The 27621-nt window shown below is 30.0% G+C and overlaps 2 protein-coding genes across 3 annotated transcripts in view; one reads left to right on the top strand and one right to left on the bottom strand.

Moving 5' to 3' along the window:
• The window catches only part of LOC148280011 (uncharacterized), a 48844-nt gene extending 43890 nt beyond the window's left edge, over positions 1 to 4954 (bottom strand). Inside the window, exons 1-2 of the mRNA XM_088229066.1 lie at positions 4415 to 4954; positions 3682 to 3981 (exon numbers count right to left, since the gene is read on the bottom strand). Coding sequence (XP_088085192.1) covers positions 3682 to 3981; positions 4415 to 4545 — 431 coding nt within the window. The 5' untranslated portion in view covers positions 4546 to 4954. The remainder of the gene's footprint in view (positions 1 to 3681; positions 3982 to 4414) is intronic.
• LOC148280010 (ciliary microtubule inner protein 2B-like) overlaps positions 1 to 27621 on the top strand; it is a 90786-nt gene that overhangs the window by 52309 nt on the left and 10856 nt on the right. The window lies entirely within an intron of this gene.

Below are 27621 nucleotides of genomic sequence, written 5' to 3'. Positions count from 1 at the left end.
ATATATTGAAATTGATAAGGCAGAAACCCAAAATTTAGGCAAAAGAGCAAAGATAGATATTTTTTATTTGGCTAGGTTGGCATTGATTTTTTTTACTATTTCGTTAGCTTAATAGAAAAAAAACTGTATTATTTTTAAGTATTCAATATATTGTTAGCTATAGAGTGATTTAGACAAGTAAAAAAATACCGAACGTATTAAATATTTTTGATGAATTTTCATAATGTTCCTTTTATTGTAAGAAACATGACTAAATAAGTATTTTTATACACAACGTATTATTATTTAAATTTTGTTTATATGTTTTAATTCGTATATATCTTAAATCTGCTAGTTTTTATTCACAAATGAAATGATAAATTAGGAACCGTTAAGTCAAACGCACAGAAATGTAAATAAACCACGCTGCTAATTAGCGTATTATTAAATAATATCTGTCGTCTTCATAGAGATCCCATCCCGCCTGACATTAATGTATTTATTTGCTTTACAAACAATGAAAAATAATATACAGAAACATTAAAATAAAAAAATGCACTACTTATTTTTCATCAATTACGTGCAAACACTTTTAATAATATTTTACTTAAACTTAAAATACATATATAAACAAAATGAACAATATAACCCACTTATTTATAATATAAATTAGAAAGGGTATAAATAAATAATATGCACTTATTAGTGCAGTTTTTAGTTTTCATGTAAGTTATTTATTATTCGGAAAATATTGCTCTTAAATAAATACCTTTTTTTTTAAAACTGATATAAAATATTCGATTATAATAACAGGTTTAAAAATATTCATAAGAACATCGCAAAGAGTTTTTACGAATGTGTTAGTGAAAAAGTAATGTACCGCCATTATTCGTTTAAATAAGTTTCGATAATAATATCGATTTATCGTTTATAAAAACGAATACTTCTTTATATTAAAGTAAATTTATATATACATCGGTAAAATTTATATTGAAATACATTATCACCAAACCCTTATCAGAACCTAATGGTGCATAGGCCAGTGCATTGTTAATTTGAATGTATATATGATTTAAATCATTATATAGACATAATAAAGTAATAATTACATACAATAAACATTAACGTATGCGAGTGTATAAGTCCTTGTTTACACCTTCAACTTTAGTAAGCAGAAAATTAACTATCAACGAAATTACCAAAACAATCAAATTATACAAAAAAAAAAAGATTTTTTTTTGTACAATTTGACTGTCTAGTTTCGGCTACAAAATGTTTCCTTCTTTAGAGTTATTTAACAAGTTAACATACATAATACATATATTATATATTCGGTTGTGTAAGCAAATACAGTGGATTACAAAACAGTATTTTTTATTCTCAAATAAAAATTATATATTACGATGATCCACAATATTAGATTTACAAACATCTAAAATAATACAATGACATTATGTTCATCACCATCAAACTCTTATTCGCACCCAATGGTGCATAAGGTACTGGAGGTGCAAGTAATGATGTACCGCGGGAAAATTCCCGAAAGCGTAATTCCCCGGAGCAGGAGTACATTCCTCCACATACCCGAAACCGTTTTAAAGACTGTGGGTCTTCCTATCGGTTTTACTCATTCAAAAAAAACAATATTTTGTTCAATAAATGAGTAAATCTTTTGAAATTTCTAATTTCGTATATTATTTCAATTCAATTTAACTTTATTACGTTCACTGCCCCTTTCACTGTGAGTTTGAAAGATTATATGGAGGGTCTTAGTCGGATATTGTCATTCATCCTTATGAACATACATGTGTATATTGCAAGCATAAATGGTAGCAAAAACGATATTTACTTGTATCGCAATAAATTCGAGATGCAAGGCGGTAAAATCTCCGCGGTATTTTACGGTAATTTTCGGTAAGAAATGAATATGACGTACTAATTTTTATTTTTCGAAGATGCAACAAATACAAGTAGCTTTGTTTTAGGACACGTTACATGACAGTGAAAACCAGGTTTAGATCCATCGGGTGGTTTTCAAGATTTATTATAAGTATGGGACGTTCAAGGTCATTCGGTGTGTACTTTTTTAATTTTTTCGACAAAAAAAGTTATCATATTTTGAAACTTAACAGGATCGGTGGACATAATGCCCTTAGCCCTCCCGTGCCTAAGGGGGGTATCTGGGGTCCCCCAGGTAGCATATTTGTTCAATACCTTTTTTGTTAATCATCATATTGATTTCATTTTATGCATAACTCTACTCCATTATGTTACAAATGTATCGAAGATATTAAAATATTTTTCCGCGGAACTCTTTTAATAATAATTCACATTTGTCTTTTTTTCCCCCCCGCGCAAACAGCATGCATCACAATGGGCTATTATCATGGATTTTTTTTATTAGCTTTTAAATTAATCTAAAAAATCACACGCCGATCGGTATTATTCTTTTTGAAATCTGTTAAGAAATAAGGGAGATATAAAGGATTAAATTCTAGTAATTTGAATGGTGCCAAAAACAAACAGCTCGTGACGTCATCAAGTATGACGTCTTCGAATGTTTTGTGACGTCATCGGATTTCTTTTTCATCAATGTCTATGGATTTTATAGAGTATTGTAGATAGCTTCTTTTTTCTATGCGTCGTATGTTTACATTTGCGGCGTCTTGTCAATTATTAGACGCTACGAGTTTTGATTTATCATTTTTAAGATGTATTATCGATGCGTTGTGCCTAAATGCAGAAATACATCAGAAGATATGCCGAAAAAACTATTTTTTCGCTTACCCAAGAACCCAGTAATGGCAGAGAAGTGGTGTCGGGCGATTAAAAGCATCAAAATATATTCAGCCAAAACCAATGTTTATTTCTGTGAGGACCATTTTAATGTAAGTATTATAACACGAATTCATCGAGTATACCGTTTTATATGTACAATGAATAGAAATATTAGACTTTCAGTAACAATTTTATAGAAACTATGCGTTCAGAGCATATTAATAATATACAAATTAATGTCAAAACCTGAAATTCAAATTTCACATTTTAATTTTCTCAGTGTGAGGATTAATTTCCAATTTCGTGGCTCACAAATCATGGTACACTATGTGTATGACTTAGATCCATGGGCAATGAATTTTTTTATAAAATATTACATTTATTTTATAGATAAAAGAAGATATACAAAACTATCTTAAATTTACTTTAATGGGAGGCCGTCCATTTTTGAAGAATCACGCGATTCCACATATTTTTAGTGGCGAAAATGAAGAGCCACTTTCATCATTTGTGGGATGTGCACAAGGGTCCGTTGACGCCTCCACACGTGATACCTATTCAACGCAATGGCAGCCACACCCCAGTACTCCTGAGCCTCTACCTTCCACGTCCTACTCTGTGCCTCGAGTGTTCTCCATGTCGCCCCCGCATCGCACTTTTACTCCCGAGACTTTGCCCTGTACGAGTTCATCGTATTCTGTACAGCACGTATTAGTGTCACCGTTACCATGGCCATCAAAATTTAAGTATTTGGGTAAATTATAAAAACGCCAATATTTCTTTTTTATTAATAAAAAATGTTGAGAATAAATTTTACAACAGAAAATAATGAAAAATATTATCTGTGTGCATTCTTCTCTTCATGGACTTTCCTAAATATAATATGAATTACCCGCGACCTGTGTCAATAAATAGGAAATTAACCTTTTTTTGGCCTTGACTAATACAATATGTGTTGGCAAATATATACGTCGAGTCTTAGTTTGACAGTCAAGATATAGGAGTGTTTCATTTTGTAATATAATACCTTGAGAAGCTGGACAATCATGACACTGGCATGATTCAATTGTTTCTTGCACTTCATTACATATTAATGTGACTGCATAGGCTTTGGCTCGTACTTTGTGTTCCGGAGTTACACGAGCCTTTACGGTACAAATGTCGCCAGTATGTTTTACTTGGACATATCCTATCGAATTGTCACCGTAGTTTTCTCTTGTCGATCTAAAATTTTAACAAACATGTTACTACTAACTGTAAATTTAAGTAATCAATTTTAGTATTTTTAAAAGAACCCAGAGATTATAAAATATTTTTTGACATCCATATCGCGTTCACCTCGAGTAGAGAAAAACGACTTCCGGCTACCCTTCCAGGGAAATTTTTATACAAAAGTAGGTCAGTTTACTTCGTAAAACCGAAAAGAATCTTAAAAATCATTAAAAAATTCCAAACAGTTCTACAAAACAAAAAAAAAACAGATTGTTGGATGACCAAAATAACAATATTCACACATTGAGGTTATGTATTCAGTCGACAAAGCTGAATTCGAAAGAATGTTTATAAAGTAATATATAAGAGCAATTTTTAACAACAAACCATACTATACAACACTATATATATAATTATATGATAAATTATAGTATTAATTTCTTACCTGAAAGCTTTAACACCTCGAATTTCGGCGCTTATAAAACTCGCGTTACTTGTAAAGTAATTAGTCATCATAAACACATCAATATGCGGTAAATTGTCAGATTGTCCTTGTACAAAGCCACTGTCCGTCATGATAAATTTAATTAATTTAGAAAAGGTTGAAAAACATAAAATAATCAAATTAATTCGATATGAAATCCGTTTTCACTTTCATCTGTCAACGTCTGGAACTGGAGAGTGGAGTGGGTAAGGGGGGGGGCTTAAGATAATATGCATAGACAACTCTCCTTATTTTTCTATCTGAGGCCTGTGGCATTACCAACATTAAAATGAATGCATTACTCGTGAAGTTCTGTGACGAAATTTATAACCAACTTACGAAAGAATCGTTTTCGATGGACCTTATTTTCCAAACGAAAATAATGAATGAAAATATTCATTTTAAGAGCTTATATAAACACTAGGAGAATCTTTAAAAAATCTTTTATTTGTAGAGTAGGTTAAATCCGATATTCCTCCCGAGTGATAATACCCTATTCATTTGCTATTTGCTCCACAGTTTAGTGATCTTTGATACTTCGGTCAATTTGCACGTCTCATCTGTTTCCGGAATAACCAGAAAAATCCAGTTTACGCGAGTAAGATTTTGCATGCTAAGGGTGTTTAGAAAAAAGTATTATTATGACTAATAATTTCAAATAAACAAAATTTTTATATTTAGCTATCTGGATATTGCGCATTGGATTTTGCATACAAAGGTGTTTTTTGAATAATAAGTGAATTTTTTAAAATTTCTAAAACCTTTTTTTACTTCACCAATCTCAAAATGAGTAGAAAAAATTTGACGGATGATGTTATTGAGCAGCTTCTAAACGATACGGATATTGAAGTGTCTTCCAGTGATGACAGTGATTTAGAGTTAGAATCTTCAGATGATGTTTCTGAAACAGATGACTTTGTAATCGAAGATTACGATGAATCTGATTATTTCGACCAGGATAGTGTTAATTTAGAAGAAAACAGCCAAAATGACGGAGAAAACGTCTTCGCTTCTAAATCGGGTTACCAATGGAGCAATATTCTACCTTCTACTTCAACAACACGTTCCCTTAACATAATTAGTCCTACGTCCAAATTAACTTTTTTTATTTTAATTTTGCATATTATATAAATTTTTACACGGCGTTGTTCGATTTTTGAGTTTTTATTTCTTGGTTATTTGATTTTCAAGTTTTTTAATTTCGTATTTTAGATTTTCTAAGGTCTCGAGTTTTTTTTTATTGTACTTATTTTTTTAAAAATCGATTTAGTGATTTTTCAAAGTTTTTTTGCCATGGAGTTACTGTGGAGTAATAGAAATTACTATTTTGTATTATTTTTAGTCGTCGTATTCTGTAAAATTGTATAATATATCTACCTATGTAACCGATAAAAGGAATTCGTGCAGTGTTATACTTTATTGTATTTTATTTGGGAAACATACCAACAATTTTAAACACATTAAGATTGAGCTGTGTGATTTTTTTTCTATATTATTTTGTAAAATATTATTAGTTTTTAAAATTAATTCAAATAAATTAACAAACACGCTGTATATGGTTTACGAACTCGCTCATCCCTCTCCCGACCGCCCGCCGTACCGCCCCGCTAGCTAGTGGCGTAATTTCAATCAGTGGTATCCAAAACGTGGCAGCGGGAGGAGCGCGCTAAGAAAATAAAATTTATTAAAAATGTTCATATATTTTTTTTCTTTGGACCAATTCTTTTCAAGATACACGTTTGGACATCAAATAGAGTTGATCGAAATAGCGAAAAAGCGGTATTTGCACTAACTTTTTACTAATTGTTTGATAGTCAACCTATCAAAAGTCATCATCATCATCATCATTCTATGTCCGCTACCTAGTTGGAGCATATGGTGTTCACAAAGATCCTCCAAAAGCAAAAGAAAGAGCAAAAGTCGTACGGGTTTTGGGTATGTCATAATTCATGCTTTGGGAAAACCTCGTACGGACATTTTGCTGAGACCTCTCCTCATTGTTCGACCAAAAGCGTGTAAGTGCTTCTTTTAGGTACAGTTGTCTCATATCCAGCACCTTCATGTATTGGAACAGCTGTTTTGACGGGTATGTTGGAGGGTGCCGGAATATTATTCTCAATAATAATTTAATGATGTAATCGTATGTGTGTATATGAGTACTTACATATATATTTATATTTTTGTTTTTTATTACTTTGTTGAAACTTTTACATATTTTTGAATTTGGATTTTAGGCCAGAGCATTCTTAACAATTTTAAATCGATTGATAAGGTGGTTGATAGCTTTCCTCATAAAGGTTTGAAAAAAACAATTATTTTTTGAAAATCATTGTTCAATAAGTCAACTTATATTCACTACACATTGTCACATATATGCACACCCATACATGAATACACAATATATTTAGTAAATACACACCCTCACACAATATATTTAGTCCCCCTCCCTAACATGTACAATAATACTGATACATTGTAACAAGTAGGTACTTAGCATAAATATTATTATTGTACAGTAAAAGTTAATTGTACACATTATATATAAATGTATATATTTGTACCGACATATTGAAACCATTGTATAAATTCTATAATGTGTTAATAATGTGGTTTTATAGTACATAAATTTAGAGTTAACTCTAATGGACCGGTGAAGTTTACATATTATATTACATGCTAAGTTTATCAATAAACTATTTGAATTTTTTAAGAACAATATTGTAAGGGAAAAAAAACATAAATGAAAGTAATTAAATAATTAAAATCGAATTAAAAAAGTTATGTTAAAAGTTTCTAGTTAGTATTTACATAAATGGAAATAATATTAACATTAATAAAAAAACTTACTTAAAGTAATTAAAAAGTAAGAGTTAAAATAAAAAAAGAATAAAAAAACATGATCAAGTGCACAAACCATTTTTTTTAAAGGTAAAATATATTTACGTACCTACATATTTCAAGGGATTCAAAAAACCAATGAAAAGCAACTTAAAAAAAAAGACAGTAAGTTTAAGTTAATTTAAAAAACATCTTCAGAATTAATGTTAGGAAGATAGAAAATATCAGTCTAGTGCGTCTAGAGGGGACATGGTATGCAAGTAGATTAATTAGTTCTGGGGAATCAAATTTTTTATTTACAGTTTTGTAAAGCAGGATCTGATTGAAGATATCTTTTCTGTGTTTCAATGAATCAAGGTTATGAAATTTTAAAGAAGTTAGGTATATAATTTGGAAAATACAAATGAAATTTGTATGTATATTTATATATATACACATACAAATGAAATTTGTATGTATATTTATATATATACATGATCCCGTAACTTCGAATCGATATTCGAATATTCGAATCGATACTTTAGGAATGAAATAGTTCCGCAGTCCCCATCCCCTTCTCACACACACAAATACAATTCTACTGACTATGCGATGTCGCATGGATACGCGCTGCACATGTGAAATGGGCCTAAAGTATACACGGCACGAATTCCTTTTATCGGTTACATAGGTAGATATATTATACAATTTTACAGAATACGACGACTAAAAATAATACAAAATAGTAATTTCTATTACTCCACAGTAACTCCATGGCAGAAAAACTTTGAAAAATCACTAAATCGATTTAAAAAAAATTAAGTACAATAAAAAAAAACTCGAGACCTTAAAAAATCTAAAATACGAAATTAAAAAACTTGAAAATCAAATAATCAAGAAATAAAAACTCAAAAATCGAACAACGCCGTGTAAAAATTTATATAATATGCAAAATTAAAATAAAAAAAGTTAATTTGGACGTAGGACTAATTATGTTATGGGAACGTGTTGTTGAAGTAGAAGGTAGAATATTGCTCCATTGGTAACCCGATTTAGAAGCGAAGACGTTTTCTCCGTCATTTTGGCTGTTTTCTTCTAAATTAACACTATCCTGGTCGAAATAATCAGATTCATCGTAATCTTCGATTACAAAGTCATCTGTTTCAGAAACATCATCTGAAGATTCTAACTCTAAATCACTGTCATCACTGGAAGACACTTCAATATCCGTATCGTTTAGAAGCTGCTCAATAACATCATCCGTCAATTTTTTTCTACTCATTTCGAGATTGGTGAAGTAAAAAAAGGTTTTATAAATTTTAAAAAAATCACTTATTATTCAAAAAACACCTTTGTATGCAAAATCCAATGCGCAATATACAGATAGCTAAATATAAAAATTATGTTTATTTGAAATTATTAGTCATAATAATACTTTTTTCTAAACACCCTTAGCATGCAAAATCTTACTCGCGTAAACTGGAAATTGACCGAAGTATCCAAAGATCACTAAACTGTGGAGCAAATAGCAAATGAATTGTGATGCATGCTGTTTGCGCGGGGGGAAACAAAGACAAAGGTGAATTATTATTAAAAGAGTTCCGCGGAAAAATATTTTAATATCTTCGATACATTTGTAACATAATGGAGTAGAGTTATGCATAAAATGAAATCAATATGATGATTAACAAAAAAGGTATTGAACAAATATGCTACCTAGGGGGACCCCAGATACCCCCCTTAGGCACGGGAGGGCTAAGGGCATTATGTCCACCGATCCTGTTAAGTTTCAAAATATGATCACTTTTTTTGTCAAAAAAATTTAAAAAGTACACACCGAATAACCTTGAACGTCCCATAAATAAATCTTGAAAACCACCCGATGGATCTAAACCTGGTTTTCACTGTCATGTAACGTGTCCTAAAACAAAGCTACTTGTATTTGTTGCATCTTCGAAAAATAAAAATTAGTACGTCATATTCATTTCTTATCGAAAATTACCGTAAAATACCGCGGAGATTTTACCGCCTTGCATCTCGAATTTATTGCGATAAAAGTAAATATCGTTTTTGCTACCATTTATGCTTGCAATATACACATGTATGTTCATAAGGATGAATGACAATATCCGACTAAGACCCTCCATATAATCTTTCAAACTCACAGTGAAAGGGGCAGTGAACGTAATAAAGTTAAATTGAATTGAAATAATATACGAAATTAGAAATTTCAAAAGATCTACTCATTTATTGACCAAAATATTGTTTTTTTGAATGAGTAAAACCGATAGGAAGACCCACAGTCTTTAAAACGGTTTCGGGTATGTGGAGGAATGTACTCCTGCTCCGGGGAATTACGCTTTCGGGAATTTTCCCGCGGTACATCATTACTTGCACCTCCAGTACCTTATGCACCATTGGGTGCGAATAAGAGTTTGATGGTGATGAACATAATGTCATTGTATTATTTTAGATGTTTGTAAATCTAATATTGTGGATCATCGTAATATATAATTTTTATTTGAGAATAAAAAATACTGTTTTGTAATCCACTGTATTTGCTTACACAACCGAATATATAATATATGTATTATGTATGTTTACTTGTTAAATAACCCTAAAGAGGGAAACATTTTGTAGCCGAAACTAGACAGTCAAATTGTACAAAAAAAAATCTTTTTTTTTTTGTATAATTTGATTGTTTTGGTAATTTTGTTGATAGTTAATTTTCTGCTTACTAAAGTTGAAGGTGTAAACAAGGACTTATACACTCGCATACGTTAATGTTTATTGTATGCAATTATTACTTTATTATGTCTATATAATGATTTAAATCATATATACATTCAAATTAACAATGCACTGGCCTATGCACCATTAGGTTCTGATAGGGGTTTGGTGATAATGTATTTCAATATAAATTTTACCGATGTATATATAAATTTACTTTAATATAAAGAAATATTCGTTTTTCTAAACGATAAATCGATATTATTATCGAAACTTATTTAAACGAATAATGGCGGTACATTACTTTTTCACTAACACATTCGTAAAAACTCTTTGCGATGTTCTTATGAATATTTTTAAACCTGTTATTATAATCGAATATTTTATATCAGTTTAAAAAAAAAAAGGTATTTATTTAAGAGCAATATTTTCCGAATAATAAATAATTTACATGAAAACTAAAAACAGCACTAAAGCTTGGGTTTCCTAGGACAGCGGTGCCCGTATTTTAACGGCCGTAGTGAACGGTGATGCAGTTGACAGCCATCGTAAAGGTGATTAGAGAGTGGTTTCCTAGGAAAACGGTGTTAAATGGTGTTAATAACACCGTTTTCCTAGAAAACCACACTCTAGTCACCTTTACGATGGCTGTCAACTGCATCACCGTTCACTACGGCCGTTAAAATACGGGCACCGCTGTCCTAGGAAACCCTAGCTTAATAAGTGCATATTATTTATTTATACCCTTTCTAATTTATATTATAAATAAGTGGGTTATATTGTTCATTTTGTTTATATATGTATTTTAAGTTTAAGTAAAATATTATTAAAAGTGTTTGCACGTAATTGATGAAAAATAAGTAGTGCATTTTTTTATTTTAATGTTTCTGTATATTATTTTTCATTGTTTGTAAAGCAAATAAATACATTAATGTCAGGCGGGATGGGATCTCTATGAAGACGACAGATATTATTTAATAATGCGCTAATTAGCAGCGTGGTTTATTTACATTTCTGTGCGTTTGACTTAACGGCTCCTAATTTATCATTTCATTTGTGAATAAAAACTAGCAGATTTAAGATATATACGAATTAAAACATATAAACAAAATTTAAATAATAATACGTTGTGTATAAAAATACTTATTTAGTCATGTTTCTTACAATAAAAGGAACATTATGAAAATTCATCAAAAATATTTAATACGTTCGGTATTTTTTTACTTGTCTAAATCACTCTATAGCTAACAATATATTGAATACTTAAAAATAATACAGTTTTTTTTCTATTAAGCTAACGAAATAGTAAAAAAAATCAATGCCAACCTAGCCAAATAAAAAATATCTATCTTTGCTCTTTTGCCTAAATTTTGGGTTTCTGCCTGATCAATTTCAATATATGAAATTCAATTTTAAAAAACATGTTAGGTTTTTAACACAGAAAAATAATTTTAGTTTAGTTAAATTAATTTATCAATTTTTGAGACCAAATCTCAACTCCATAGAACCAAATTCCTGTGTATAGAAAGCAAAATACAAAACAATTGTGTTTATAAACCAAATGAACAAAAAATCTTTTGAACATAGGGAACAAGATTTTTTCTTATCAGTGTGAACTCGGATATGAAACTAGAAATAAAAATGAAGTAAGTCTGCCATTTAGTAAGAAAACAAAGACACAGAACTCGTTGGTTCACCGAGGTGGACCATCAGAAATAAGAGTTTAAGGAAAGACCATTAGAAATAAGAGAACAAAAAAAAATCATTTCATTTGAATGTTAGTTGATAAAACATGTGTGTAGCAGATAAGTTAGCTCTTAAAAAGTGATTGCATTCGAGTTGGTCTTAAAGAATTTTTTTAATTAGTGAAATGTTAATAATTATTATATATTTTAATAACAATTCGTCGTCGTCATTCCCTTTCCGTACCTAATGGTGCTTAGATTACTGCAGTGGTACACAAATCGCAGCGTATCTTGATCATTTTTTGTTACATGAAGGTAAGATGATCAGTCTTACGCTTCAGGTACCAGTCCAGGCACTATGAAATATTCTGGTGGGAAAACACCTTTTTAAATAAATATTTCTTATCAACCATGTCGGGAATCGAACCCGAGACCTCTTGCATGGGAGACAAATGCGCTTATCATTACACCACGAGGCCGACTAATAATTATAAATAGGTTAATATATTAGCACATTCATGTATTGTGTTTGTACTATTTAAGGACAAAACAAAAATAAAAAAATATTAAAACCCATAACTTTATCAGACAAGAAAAGCACGAATATAAAAATATAAAGTTTTGAAGTGACAGAGGCAATGTAGCATAATGTATTTCTTTATATTAAATCAGAGCTACAGACAGTATTACATATATGAAATAATTACAGTTTTGAAAAAAATGCCTCAAAAGTATCGAATATTTCAATATATATATACATTTATATTTGTTTTTATTTTATTTATGAAATATATAATACATATCTAAGATATTATACTCCCAGGAATTTAAAAAAACCTCATTTGGGACCGTAAATAAAAATGAGACATTTTTGTGACAATACATAATATCATACATAGTAAATACATCCGAAATTGTAAGAAAACAAAAAGAAACATAAAGCATAGTACTTTACACCATCTATATAAATAACATTAATAACTATCACTATCAAAAAGATTTAAGTAATATTTTTTAATTACGACACTTTTGAATTGGCTATTCGATTTTCCGTGTTTTAATATTTATTTAAAATTCGGAATGGTCAATACTTTCCAAAAACCTTTTTCCGAACTTCGTTGAGCAAAACTTAGGTACATGAAAATTCCCTGATTTACGCGTTATTATTATTATATTTATTAAATTATTTTATAGAAATACACCATTCTTTCTCAATGGTCCCCTTGATAAAACCTGTGTGAAGGAATATTTCTTTTATTAAAAAAAAAGGTAATAATAATAACAAAAAATAGAAAAAATACCTAATTAAAAAACACCTTTTTCTAAACAGAAATGACCGAAAAATATTTTTTTACAATAATAATAATATTACGAGTACAATACATAAGTTTTTATGTATTTTTTTAGTTAGTGTATACAATAAAGCATTATGAGAGTAGGCATATTTATTTTATATATTTTTAATTAATATTTTTTCTTTCATTCTTCATACTTCATAAGTATTTTGAAAAAACAACGCATTATCCATAAATAAAAAGTCGATTACGGGAATAATCTAATTCGGTTATTCGAACTATTAATATTGATAATAATCGTTTGCGATTAAGCACACCCCAACAGATTTATGTCTGACAGACCGGGTCGTATTCATTTTACAACGCGTGTGAAAAGGTAACAGATTTTGTATGCGTTTGCAGGATAAGCGCGGTAAAATATCGGGTAGTATGGATTTGCGTGGCAGGTGTGAAAACGGCCAAACAGATGAGACGTGCAAATTGACCGAAGTATCAAAGATCACTAAACTGTGGAGCAAATAGCAAATGAATTGTGATGCATGCTGTTTGCGCGGGGGGGAAACAAAGACAAATGTGAATTATTATTAAAAGAGTTCCGCGGAAAAATATTTTAATATCTTCGATACATTTGTAACATAATGGAGTAGAGTTATGCATAAAATGAAATCAATATGATGATTAACAAAAAAGGTATTGAACAAATATGCTACCTAGGGGGACCCCAGATACCCCCCTTAGGCACGGGAGGGCTAAGGGCATTATGTCCACCGATCCTGTTAAGTTTCAAAATATGATCACTTTTTTTGTCAAAAAAATTTAAAAAGTACACACCGAATAACCTTGAACGTCCCATAAATAAATCTTGAAAACCACCCGATGGATCTAAACCTGGTTTTCACTGTCATGTAACGTGTCCTAAAACAAAGCTACTTGTATTTGTTGCATCTTCGAAAAATAAAAATTAGTACGTCATATTCATTTCTTACCGAAAATTACCGTAAAATACCGCGGAGATTTTACCGCCGTGCATTTCGAATTTATTGCGATACAAGTAAATATCGTTTTTGCTACCATTTATGCTTGCAATATACACATGTATGTACATAAGGATGAATGACAATATCCGATTAAGACCCTCCATATAATCATTCAAACTCACAGTGAAAGGGGCAGTGAACGTAATAAAGTTAAATTGAATTGAAATAATATACGAAATTAGAAATTTCAAAAGATCTACTCATTTATTGACCAAAATATTGTTTTTTTGAATGAGTAAAACCGATAGGAAGACCCACAGTCTTTAAAACGGTTTCGGGTATGTGGAGGAATGTACTCCTGCTCCGGGGAATTACGCTTTCGGGAATTTTCCCGCGGTACATCATTACTTGCACCTCCAGTACCTTATGCACCATTGGGTGCGAATAAGAGTTTGATGGTGATGAACATAATCTCATTGTATTATTTTAGATGTTTGTAAATCTAATATTGTGGATCATCGTAATATATAATTTTTATTTGAGAATAAAAAATACTGTTTTGTAATCCACTGTATTTGCTTACACAACCGAATATATAATATATGTATTATGTATGTTTACTTGTTAAATAACCCTAAAGAGGGAAACATTTTGTAGCCGAAACTAGACAGTCAAATTGTACAAAAAAAAATCTTTTTTTTTTGTATAATTTGATTGTTTTGGTAATTTTGTTGATAGTTAATTTTCTGCTTACTAAAGTTGAAGGTGTAAACAAGGACTTATACACTCGCATACGTTAATGTTTATTGTATGCAATTATTACTTTATTATGTCTATATAATGATTTAAATCATATATACATTCAAATTAACAATGCACTGGCCTATGCACCATTAGGTTCTGATAAGGGTTTGGTGATAATGTATTTCAATATAAATTTTACCGATGTATGTATAAATTTACTTTAATATAAAGAAATATTCGTTTTAATAAACGATAAATCGATATTATTATCGAAACTTATTTAAACGAATAATGGCGGTACATTACTTTTTCACTAACACATTCGTAAAAACTCTTTGCGATGTTCTTATGAATATTTTTAAACCTGTTATTATAATCGAATATTTTATATCGGTTTAAAAAAAAAAGGTATTTATTTAAGAGCAATATTTTCCGAATCATAAATAATTTACATGAAAACTAAAAACTGCACTAATAAGTGCATATTATTTATTTATACCCTTTCTAATTTATATTATAAATAAGTAGGTTATATTGTTCATTTTGTTTATATATGTATTTTAAGTTTAAGTAAAATATTATTAAAAGTGTTTGCACGTAATTGATGAAAAATAAGTAGTGCATTTTTTTATTTTAATGTTTCTGTATATTATTTTTTATTGATTGTAAAGCAAATAAATACATTAATGTCAGGCGGGATGGGATCTCTATGAAGACGACAGATATTATTTAATAATACGCTAATTAGCAGCGTGGTTTATTTACATTTCTGTGCGTTTGACTTAACGGTTCCTAATTTATCATTTCATTTGTGAATAAAAACTAGCAGATTTAAGATATATACGAATTAAAACATATAAACAAAATTTAAATAATAATACGTTGTGTATAAAAATACTTATTTAGTCATGTTTCTTACAATAAAAGGAACATTATGAAAATTCATCAAAAATATTTAATACGTTCGGTATTTTTTTACTTGTCTAAATCACTCTATAGCTAACAATATATTGAATACTTAAAAATAATACAGTTTTTTTTCTATTAAGCTAACGAAATAGTAAAAAAAATCAATGCCAACCTAGCCAAATAAAAAATATCTATCTTTGCTCTTTTGCCTAAATTTTGGGTTTCTGCCTGATCAATTTCAATATATGAAATTCAATTTTAAAAAACATGTTAGGTTTTTAACACAGAAAAATAATTTTAGTTTAGTTAAATTAATTTATCAATTTTTGAGACCAAATCTCAACTCCATAGAACCAAATTCCTGTGTATTGAAAGCAAAATACAAAACAATTGTGTTTATAAACAAAATGAACAAAAAATCTTTTGAACATAGGGAACAAGATTTTTTCTAATCAGTGTGAACTCGGATATGAAACTAGAAATAAAAATGAAGTAAGTCTGCCATTTAGTAAGAAAACAAAGACACAGAACTCGTTGGTTCACCGAGGTGGACCATCAGAAATAAGAGTTTAAGGAAAGACCATTAGAAATAAGAGAACAAAAAAAAATCATTTCATTTGAATGTTAGTTGATAAAACATGTGTGAAGCAGATAAGTTAGCTCTTAAAAAGTGATTGCATTCGAGTTGGTCTTAAAGAATTTTTTTAATTAGTGAAATGTTAATAATTATTATATATTTTAATAACAATTCGTCGTCGTCATTCCCTTTCCGTACCTAATGGTGCTTAGATTACTGCAGTGGTACACAAATCACAGCGTATCTTGATCATTTTTTGTTACATGAAGGTAAGATGATCAGTCTTACGCTTCAGGTACCAGTCCAGGCACTATGAAATATTCTGGTGGGAAAACACCTTTTTAAATAAATATTTCTTATCAACCATGTCGGGAATCGAACCCGAGACCTCTTGCATGGGAGACAAATGCGCTTATCATTACACCACGAGGCTGACTAATAATTATATATAGGTTAATATATTAGCACATTCATGTATTGTGTTTGTACTATTTAAGGACAAAACAAAAATAAAAAAAAACAAAAAAATATTAAAACCCATAACTTTATCAGACAAGAAAAGCACGAATATAAAAATGTAAAGTTTTGAAGTGACAGAGGCAATGTAGCATAATGTATTTCTTTATATTAAATCAGAGCTACAGACAGTATTACATATATGAAATAATTACAGTTTTGAAAAAAATGCCTCAAAAGTATCGAATATTTCAATATATATATACATTTATATTTGTTTTTATTTTATTTATGAAATATATAATACATATCTAAGATATTATACTCCCAGGAATTTAAAAAAACCTCATTTGGGACCGTAAATAAAAATGAGACATTTTTGTGACAATACATAATATCATACATAGTAAATACATCCGAAATTGTAAGAAAACAAAAAGAAACATAAAGCATAGTACTTTACACCATCTATATAAATATCATTAATAACTATCACTATCAAAAAGATTTAAGTAATATTTTTTAATTACGACACTTTTGAATTGGCTATTAGATTTTTCGTGTTTTAATATTTATTTAAAATTCGGAATGGTCAATACTTTCCAGAAACCTTTTTCCGAACTTCGTTGAGCAAAACTTAGGTACATGAAAATTCCCTGATTTACGCGTTATTATTATTATTTCCGCAATATTATTTTATTAAATTATTTTATAGAAATACACCATTCTTTCTCAATGGTCCCCTTGATAAAACCTGTGTGAAGGAATACAAAAAATAGAAAAAATACCTAATTAAAAAACACCCTTTTCTAAACAGAAATGACCGAAAAATATTTTTTTACAATAATAATAATATTACGAGTACAATACATAAGTTTTTATGTATTTTTTTAGTTAGTGTATACAATAAAGCATTATAAGAGTAGGCATATTTATTTTATATATTTTTAATTAATATTTTTTCTTTCATTCTTCATACTTCATAAATATTTTGTAAAAACAACGCATTATCCATAAATAAAAAGTCGATTACGGGAATAATCTAATTCGGTTATTCGAACTATTAATATTGATAATAATCGTTTGCGATTAAGCACACCCCAACAGATTTATGTCTGACAGACCGGGTCGTATTCATTTTACAACGCGTGTGAAAAGGTAACAGATTTTGTATGCGTTTGCAGGATAAGCGCGGTAAAATATCGGGTAGTATGGATTTGCGTGGCAGGTGTGAAAACGGCCTAATGGTTGTTCTTTAGTCGAGGAACTCTGGAAAATTACCTGGGAAGTTATCAGAAATGGCCAACCCATTGTATTAGGTTTTTTTTTATCTATTAAAACGTAAGAATAGCGCGCGAAAGTTTTCAACCGTTATTTTTCTTACTTGTAGCACTATCACAAATAAATTATTTACTGGGAATAGCATGTTGGAAACATAAATGTACGATTTTGTAAAAAGTTGGCGTATAACTTAAATACTTTTTAGTTTTTTCCTATGTACCTACTACCCGCTCTTAAATTATGTTAAATATTTTCGGCATCTTCATAATTTTAAATGCTCCAATCAAACTTATCTTATAATTAAATTAAAAAGTACCCTCTAATCTTTTCCAGAATATTTTTTTTTCTCTTTCTTTTATTGTATTACATAAAAATATTATACCTGTCATTTATTATTGGAGCGAAAACTTCATGAACATTTCTTGTATACCCACGAACAGGCCATGCCTTTGTGGAATTTTTTGTTTCCTATTTTTACTGTGAATATGTATTTCATTGCTATGTAATTATTCTTTGTTTTTTGAATACTCTGTTTTATATCTTATGTAAATTGTAAAAAAAACAAAAAAAAGATTGTAATAAAAAATACAAATAAAAAAATTCACAGGCAAATCGTTCGATATATAAATACATGTGGTAACACCGAACAGAGCTATAAATTCATAAAAGTATAACTTTACCGATGTCGGTATTTTGCAGATCCCATGATGCCAATCCAGAAAAAAAATATTCTTCCTCCAAAAATCGGATTAAAAATGTAAAATAAATAATATTTGGTTTTTGCTCCACACACGTCTATCTATCTCAAATTTAACACTGAATCAATAAATAGTTGAATTTGCGATGTCATTATAGATGGTATACCTGACGAAATGAATAATTTAAATCAGAGAAATGAGTTATTTGAAAATAAATCATATTTTAGATGTATATTTCTTGGATTTCTCTTTGTCTACATAGGGTCAAAGCACCAATGAATGACCATTTAAAATTCAGCTTGTAGTGAAATCCACATTGAAGGTATAAATTTCATTATTTGAGCGTACAAAATAAAAGAAAACAATAAAAACACATTATTTTTTAATATTAAGTACTTTTACTTTTTTATTGAAATACGAGTATTACAATTATAATTAATATTACTCTTAAAAAATAACAGAATCACCAGTGAATGACCACTACCTACCTCGGTAAAAATAATACTCAGATTTAGTTACATCATAACATTATAAAACACCCTAACACATTAGAATACGGATATATTCAAAGAATTGCATAAGAAATTGCATCAAATAAAACACTTACCACACCTTTCCTTATAAAAACACCATCAATCTCAGAACGATAACGAGAAGACACAATATTACCATTTGACAACTCACAGTTCAAAATTGATAGATTTGTTTCTTACCAAAAGATGTGTCCGCCTACTGCTTTTGTCATAGTTTCTAGTATTAAAAGTTTTTTGACTGGACACATGTAGCAATTCTTATTATATTGTGTTTTATTAACTAATGGTCATTTACTGGAGGGTGGTCATTTACTGGTGCTTTGACCCTAGTTTACTATGTATTTATTCGATTGTTTGCCTTTGGCTAACTTAATTCAGTCGATGCTTTTACATGACTTGCGAATATTCTATTGTGATTGTGGTACTTTAGTAAATTGTGGTCTACCCCTGTCGTGGTCAATTATGCTTAAGACAGATGTGACTTCACTTTTTGGTGCTTTTACCGAAATCACACGGGGAAGGAAACGGAGGGGTGCAGGTAGGGAATACGATGTAAGTGATGATACAGGAACCTCGCAAAAGGTATCGGGGAATGAATTTTATGAACTAAGAAAATTTCTTCAAAAATTCAACTTTGAAACACTTTTGAATAATGTCTTTTTTTATACATGCAATACTTCAAAAATAATTTTTCAGGGATGATAAAAAAGAATAAATAAATTGTATTTAAAAAAGTATTCGATATATTTAGATTTAAGTTAAATAAGGACTTTCATAAAATTACGCATTAACTAGTTTAAGATTTAATAAATGAAATATCGCAAAAAAACGGGAAAACATAAATATTGGATGACGTGCCGGAAAATGTTGTAAGGAAAATATTTTCTTATATTTGTGTCTTTATGTTACAATTTATTATGTAAATATGTTTCAGAAAGAGTTTGATAACTCCTAAAAGTACCTGCGTACATTCATCATCATTCCCTTTCCGCGCCTAATGGTGCATAAAGCACTGCATTGGTACACCAATAACAGTGTATTTTGATCATTTTTGTTACACAAAGGTAAGATGATCAGTCTTACGCTTCGGGTACCAGTTCAGGTACTATAAAATACTCTAGTGTAAAAACACATTTTTAAATAAATTACTCAATTGAATTTTATTCCATTTGATTTTAGATCTTTTATAAATAAAAAAACATGTAATAAAAAAAATATTATATTAGCTGCCTACAAAAAAAAAACAAAGAAAACATTGTCATTTTAAGTCCCTGCATTAAGATTTTGATTGTTTGAAGTGTTTATTCAATACAAGTATAAAAATAAAATAAGCATATTTCTAAATGAATCATTAATATTTAAAGCCTTGACATTTTAGCACAGCGTCAAAAAAATAATAACCCATAAACAAAAATACTACTGGATTTTTTTTATCACTATTTGAACATTCAATAACATTTGCTTTCATTATGTTTTTTTATTTTCTAAATATAATGGACGCGTTTTTCCGACAGTAAAACCATTTTAAAAAAACCTCCTTTTTCATCAGTAAAATTCTTTTCACGCCATAAAATAGCGACCCTACATTCTTGCAGAAAGGGAAATGTACCAACCGGTATTATTCGTTAAGGGTACCACTTTTGAAATTGCACCAACAACCCCTCGAGTCCCAACCCTTAGAACTATTTAGGGTAGTTTATCACGTTTTTTCGGGCTGCTGTGAATGCGGTATCAGCATATTATGCTAATGTAATGTTATGAATTTTAAATTATGTACTACTTTCATTAATTTATATTGCAAATGGAGTTTAATGTCATGGTTGGATGTGCCTTATCATCTACATTTCCTTATCAGGCACCCAATTGTGCATATAGCCTCGCATTGGCACACTAATTGAATCTCGATTATTGTCTATTATATAATATCTCTGTCCCACGCTTCAGATTTAGTCCACGAACCATGAACCTTTAAAAATTAACATTTCATGTCAGCCCTGTCGGAAATTGAACAGAAATTGAACACCTCAAACATGGTAGTCAGATGCTCTCTTTTCCTCCACTCGATTTTCGTTTTCAAGATTTTTATCTGAGAGCAGCAATTGAGTAAAAAACACTCCTCCAAAGTTCCGGTTTTATTTTGTATTCTGTGTATAATTCCATCTTAGTTTACCAATGTCAATTTCCATGTAGTAATGGAAAATTTGGATCGACTGCAATGATAAAATCTAACACTTTGAGTACCGGCAGAATACACATGGAATTTACCCTGTGCCCCGCCCATTTTTTGGAAATTTTATGCTTTGTAAAGGGTTTCTTAAAAGTGTCATAATTATGAAAATACTTGGTTAAATCAATTAAAACTTCTCATATTTATTTGAAATAATTAAATAAGTAATTTTTGTGTGATAGTTTTATCAACATTGGCTTTTATGGAGAGCCACATTGCGCATTACAATGTTCGCACATATACAGGGCCTCACTCCTTTTTTTGTGCTTTATCCCAGAGTCGTGTAAACACATGATTATATAACCATGCGTTGTGTCCCGGTCCCGTGTTTTCACTTGGTTTACCTGCTGTCTAAAAAAGTGCATTTTATTGACATCTAATGACTTTTATTAGTACTTTTTTGCTAAAAAGTCATTAGATGTCAATAAAATGCACTTTTTTAGACAGCTGGCAAACCACGTGAAAACACGGGACCGGGACACAACGCATGGTTATATAATCACGTGTTTACACGGCTCCGGGATACAAAGTATTAATACTGTTCTAAATCTAAGTAAAATTTATTTCGAAAGCTCAATCATCTGAATCTGTTTCGGCTTCCAGTAAGGTAGTAATGATTAAAATGTTTTTTTGCTGCTTTTTTTTTGTTGAATTTTGTTACATTCATTTAAAATGTTTTAGTTTTATTTGAATGCGTTCAATAAACAGATGTAACAAATTGTAAAAATTTTACTAATTTAAAAACTAAATTTTTATTTGCTTTGGCAAACGTACTTAATCAAAGGTGTAATTTCATTTAATATTATATCATTATGATCCACCTTTCCATAAATAATATCCATACATTTTGAATAATAATCTCATGCAATTAAAATTACAAACTATGTATATTGAAGAACATTAGCTTTTAAATAATATGGTGCAAATTAATTTACCTTATATTTTTAATTTGAATTCGCAGTTAAGTAGGTACTTTAAAAAAATCTCCCCGAGAAAAGTTGTCATGAAATTATCTTTGTGGTTTTCCACTATTTAAATTTCTTAGATGTTCATTATTAATTGAATTAATTTATTTCATTCAATTTAATTCATTTATTTTAAATTATCTATCATTTATTTTAAATTATGTATCATATGTATGCATAACAAACTAAAATTAAAGACGTACATATTATAAAAAGACAAAAAATACATAAAGAGACTCTTTGTCAAAATAGTAGGAGAATGCTGCTCCGGAAAACCCCTTTGGATACATGGAACAGATCGACACCCAGAGCGATTTTGTTCACCATAGCGCTAGCCCTTCCAACAGGCATAACCATCGGCAGGTTGGTCCTGTATATCGGAATATGAAAAAATCTATGTTGAAGCTGTCTTAGGTAATTATCAGGAGCATACAAACCAATTGTCATCATAATCTTGGATAATATACAGATATTCTTAAATGGTCATTTGCGGGACGTGTTGCAAAGACCAAAGATAGACTAAAAGAGTAGTTGAGTGAAGACCTCGTGAAGACAAAAGAAGCAGAGAGAGAGGGAGACCCCCACACGATGGTGTATAGAGAATGATATATAGAGAATAATAGCTCGTGACTGGATGCAGTAGCTCAAGACAGGGATGTATGTAAAAATATGAGGAAGGCTTATGTTCAGCAGTGAACAAAAATGGCTGTGGGATGATGATGACATTTCTGAGCTTAGAAATAGGAAAGTAATTAACTTACAAACAAGCCAGCTAGACGCTAGCTGTCAAACTAAAAAAAATGAACCTCTCTGCTTAATTCCGACTATCAACATACTGAGGAATACAAGTAATTAAAAACTAAACTCGCCGCTTTTTAATTTCGGTAGATATATGAGAAATTAAATCTTAAATTTCGCGTATATTATACCGGAATGAAAGGCTTAAGTAAATATACACTGAAACTTTTAATAAAATTGCTTGTAATAATCTTGTACTCTTCAATAATGGGGATTTAGCACGCAAAACGTGCAAAATTTAATGGTGTCTATTATCGCCCTCAAAAATCACTTGAACTATTAGACGATAATCTATTGCTTGAACTCATCATAAAACTTACTTAAATCAATCAACCAAACAGACTGAATGATAATTTTATACTGGAAACATGGGCTATTAATGTTAGATTTAAATCAAGAAAATAATTAAATAGGCTTTCATATCCCTACAAAACAGGGTCGTAGCCAGGGGTACGTACCTAGCAGCTAGCCAAAACTTGCTCCTTATCAAAATATTACTGCATTTTTATTGTGAATATTTCGTTATAATTAGAGATGAAAATAATGATTAATTTACTATTTGAATTATTAACGACAACGTTCTTAAACATTATAGGTACTAAATAAATTTGGTTGCGCGATTTAACAGAAGACCGATATATGCTGCATTTATTGTACGTATGCAGCGCCCTAGCACCATTAGGTACGGACGGATGATAATGATGTTTTCTTTACCTACGTGTATTATGTGTATAGCATTTTCAAAAATTCAGCCTTGCTCGACATTTTTTTACCCTGCTCTGATTACAAAGTCTGCAATAATATGAGCTTAATTCTTGTGTGACTAGGATGTCACACAAGTCAACATAGGATGCAGGTCTTGATATAAATCTCTCTTACTTTTTTAATAATTAAGTAGTATTTTTTGCAATAAAAAATAAATTATTTTTATAAATTGTGGAAAACTGATTGATTGTGGAAAATCGATTTTTTAAATACCTGTATTTAAAAATATTACAGCTTTAGTTTATCGCAATACGACGTTACAGCACCATTTGCAGAGGATTTTTAAGCATAATCTTTTAGGAGTTTATAAAACGAAAATTGGTTCGCTTAGCATAGAACCTAACCTTTCACCTAGCCCAGTAGTTGGCAAACTCATTAGTCAAAAAAGCCAAAGATTAGCAAGTAAAAAATTAAGATTTCCTTTGAGAGCAATTCCTTAATGTTTGAAACTGTTTCTTCTGTAATGTCAACGTACCTTAATAATAAAATACGTGTATAAGCAGCAGAAAATATGCGTATTCGCTCTCTATTTCAACTAGAAATTCTTAAAAATGGCGGTGATAAAAAGCTTTAGCTAAAATTGTAATGACAATATTGATAATTAAAACATTTCTTTCGGAAATGTCAAGAAGATGCAATGGTAAAGAAGTATCTCGTGATTAATTTTGACTTCAAAATATTATTTTAAAAACATTTTCCCCATCTGCATCATTGAAACAATTTTATCGAGTATAATATGATGTTTTCCATGCATTTAATGACATCATTTGGTATATTCTCGCCACGTGTTGGAACTTTCAGTGGCAATAATCCTTGAAGTTCTTCTTCAGAACCGGTAGACGAAATAAATCGAATGAAGATGAAACTTGCGCTGTGTGAGCCGCGGTCAAGCGGCTAAAGAGTCGCATGTGGCTCGCGAGCCGCAGTTTGCCGGCTTCCGACTAGCTAAATAAGTATTTATGAATAATTGTATTTTTTTCAAAGAAATCTTTGCGTTCTTATGATTTACCCAAATATTTCAATTTTGATAGCCATTTTTAACGAGATGTAAATAACTCACTATTAGAAAATGGAAATTAAGTTTTGGTAGAGTGGGGTGCGATCTTCGGATCTTTTATCCATGAATCCACGATATTAGCCACGGGACAACAACCCGATTTTTTTTTTGTTTTGTTTTAAGCATCACGAATCATGAAAATCAAAATGAACAAATAATAAATTAAGTTTAAAAATATGCATTGTTAATGCACACCGACGTAAGAAATATTGGTTTGTGTTTGAATTTGTGGATAAAGTCGTAAGATATTTACGAAAATTGGGACCTTGCATAGACATCAAAATTGATGAATCGAGTGGGAAAATCAAACGATCGCAATTTTAGATTAATTAAATTGCATAAAACCTTAATTCATAATAAAATAAGAAAACGTACACAAACGCACATAAAATAAAATAAGACTAAAAAATCGGTAGACATAGAAAAGTCGGTAAGTGGTTATATACAAATATTTTATAACATTTAGTTAAATAAAATACTTGGATAAATCATAGATAAAGCAAAATAACGCAAATACGTATTTTTTTCTGTGGAAAGAGTATCTACCTATATAAATATTTTATTTAGGTACCTACTTGTATACAAATTCCTTTTTTGTAGGAAATACTCAAAGAAGAACTCGTACCAAATAAATACATTTTAACCAAATTGAAAATACTAAATTTCTCTTTTTTGTATTGTCGTTTTACATTTTAAAATTGCCTAATGCAGCGTATCAATTGATCGCTATACAAACATGGCCTCCGTTCAACTCTGTTTCATTTAATTTCTTTTTATATGAATTAGTTGTTCCTAGTTGTTCTTAGCAAAAACACTTCTTTGGTCTGCTTTGGGACCCGAACTTTCTTTATGGAGAAAAACGACACCAAAAGAATAAAGGAAAAAATCGTCTTTTCATTTCGTAAAATGGCTTAGAAACTTTTTGATTGGCGGTAAAAGAGAAATTATGATTGCTTATAAGTTGCACTGAACAAAGAGGTAAGTTGTTCATCATCCTTATGAGGAAGGTGAGCCCTACAGCAAATTAGATATATTTTATTTTTCTAGCACGCGGTAAAAGTTTGAGTATTTAATTGTAAGACAAAGTTTCTCTAAAATGTATTAAAAAATTAACAAAAATACATTTTGATAAAAACGAACTATTCTTTAAAATTATATATTTATTTATTCATATCTTCTTTAGATATATAATTCCTCTGTACGTGTGATGTCACCGTACTCCTCCTAAACGGCTTAACCGATTTACGTGCGGTTTTCAGAGAAATATAGATCTTTGCGCTGTTTGTGTTCGTAGATATTAAAATCTTTAATCGAATATGTAAAAAAGAAGTTAGGAGCATAAATGTTTTATTTATCGATCTACCAGGGTTGCATTCGAGAAAAATGCATTTGCAATAAAATGTAAAGATGTTGTTTTTTGTGTACAAAAAATGGTTGTTTTTGAATGTTTACAAATATCATTTCTTTTTTGTGGATCATCAGATTCTTTCCTTAAATCCCTTATAATGTCTACCCATTTATTTATTTTTATTGGGTTTTTGGTAACACTAAAATAATATTAATTTCAATACGTTTTTAAAAATCGTATTCCTACATAAGTACACCCCTTTGTTGATGAGACGACCGGAGTTTGACGTTTGCAAAAAGAATGCTATATTTGAAAAAATATTTATTTTATGTTTTGGAATTCAACCATAAACAAGTCCCTACTTAAATTTAATATTTGAATATTAACTATTTTTAGTTTTGGAATTTAATCACAAACAAGTACCTAGGTACCTACTTATCAATAAAAAGTATTTTTCCAGGGCACGCCAACGTTCGGGCAGGACAACGTCTGTCGGGTCAGCTAGTAAAGATATATATTACAAAAAAATGATAACGTATCCTAACTCTATGTGGCTAAGAGCCCTGTGTTTTTGTTGACATCAGAGATAATGTAGAACTATTACTAGTTGTTGACATACAACAAAATATAATGTGGAAGCTGGCATATTGTTAATGAATACCACAAATAAAAATTATTACATAAACATAAATTTTAATAAACATCTGTAGCTCAATCACAAATAACTATCGACGTGATAACAATTTTTCACCCTGGTTGTTTATCGTATTCGCGATCACAATGGAACATCAGTGAACACTTAATATTAAATGACAAAATATTTACGTTTCGCGATGTATAATCCTGCTGCGCAATCACATATTTGAATCTCACCGGTGTAAATATGGAAAATATTCCAAAACTTTTATTTTATTGATGTATTTATTATTTATCATGCTATTTATTGCATTTAGCCGGTGGTTGGTAAGCCAAATGTCAAGAAAAGCAGTCGCCATAGTAATTGTGTTTTAATTTTCACTTTTTTGTACTCATTACTATTTTGCAAATGCAATATATTGTTTTTTTTTTTTTTAGTAAACGCCGATTTTTCGCCCATGAACTGTATTTATTTACGAGGAAAACAAAAAACAAACCGACATGAGCGTTGACTTAGAGATTACACGCGCGTTGACTTATGACTGCGATAACTTAAGTATGTTCACTATTGTTCATGGTGATCGCTCAAATGCTTAGCATCTTTTTAAGCACGTCGATAGTTATTTGTGATTGAGCTACTGGACAACACGCTTAATAGTACTATATATAC

Source organism: Micrasema longulum, unplaced genomic scaffold, assembly GCF_059751315.1.
Source record: "Micrasema longulum isolate JH-2025_06_02 unplaced genomic scaffold, ASM5975131v1 h1tg000632l, whole genome shotgun sequence".
Classification (NCBI taxonomy): Eukaryota; Metazoa; Arthropoda; class Insecta; order Trichoptera; family Brachycentridae; genus Micrasema; species Micrasema longulum.
The sequence above is the reverse complement of the archived record's forward strand: the minus strand, read 5'-3'. Positions and strand labels throughout refer to the sequence as shown.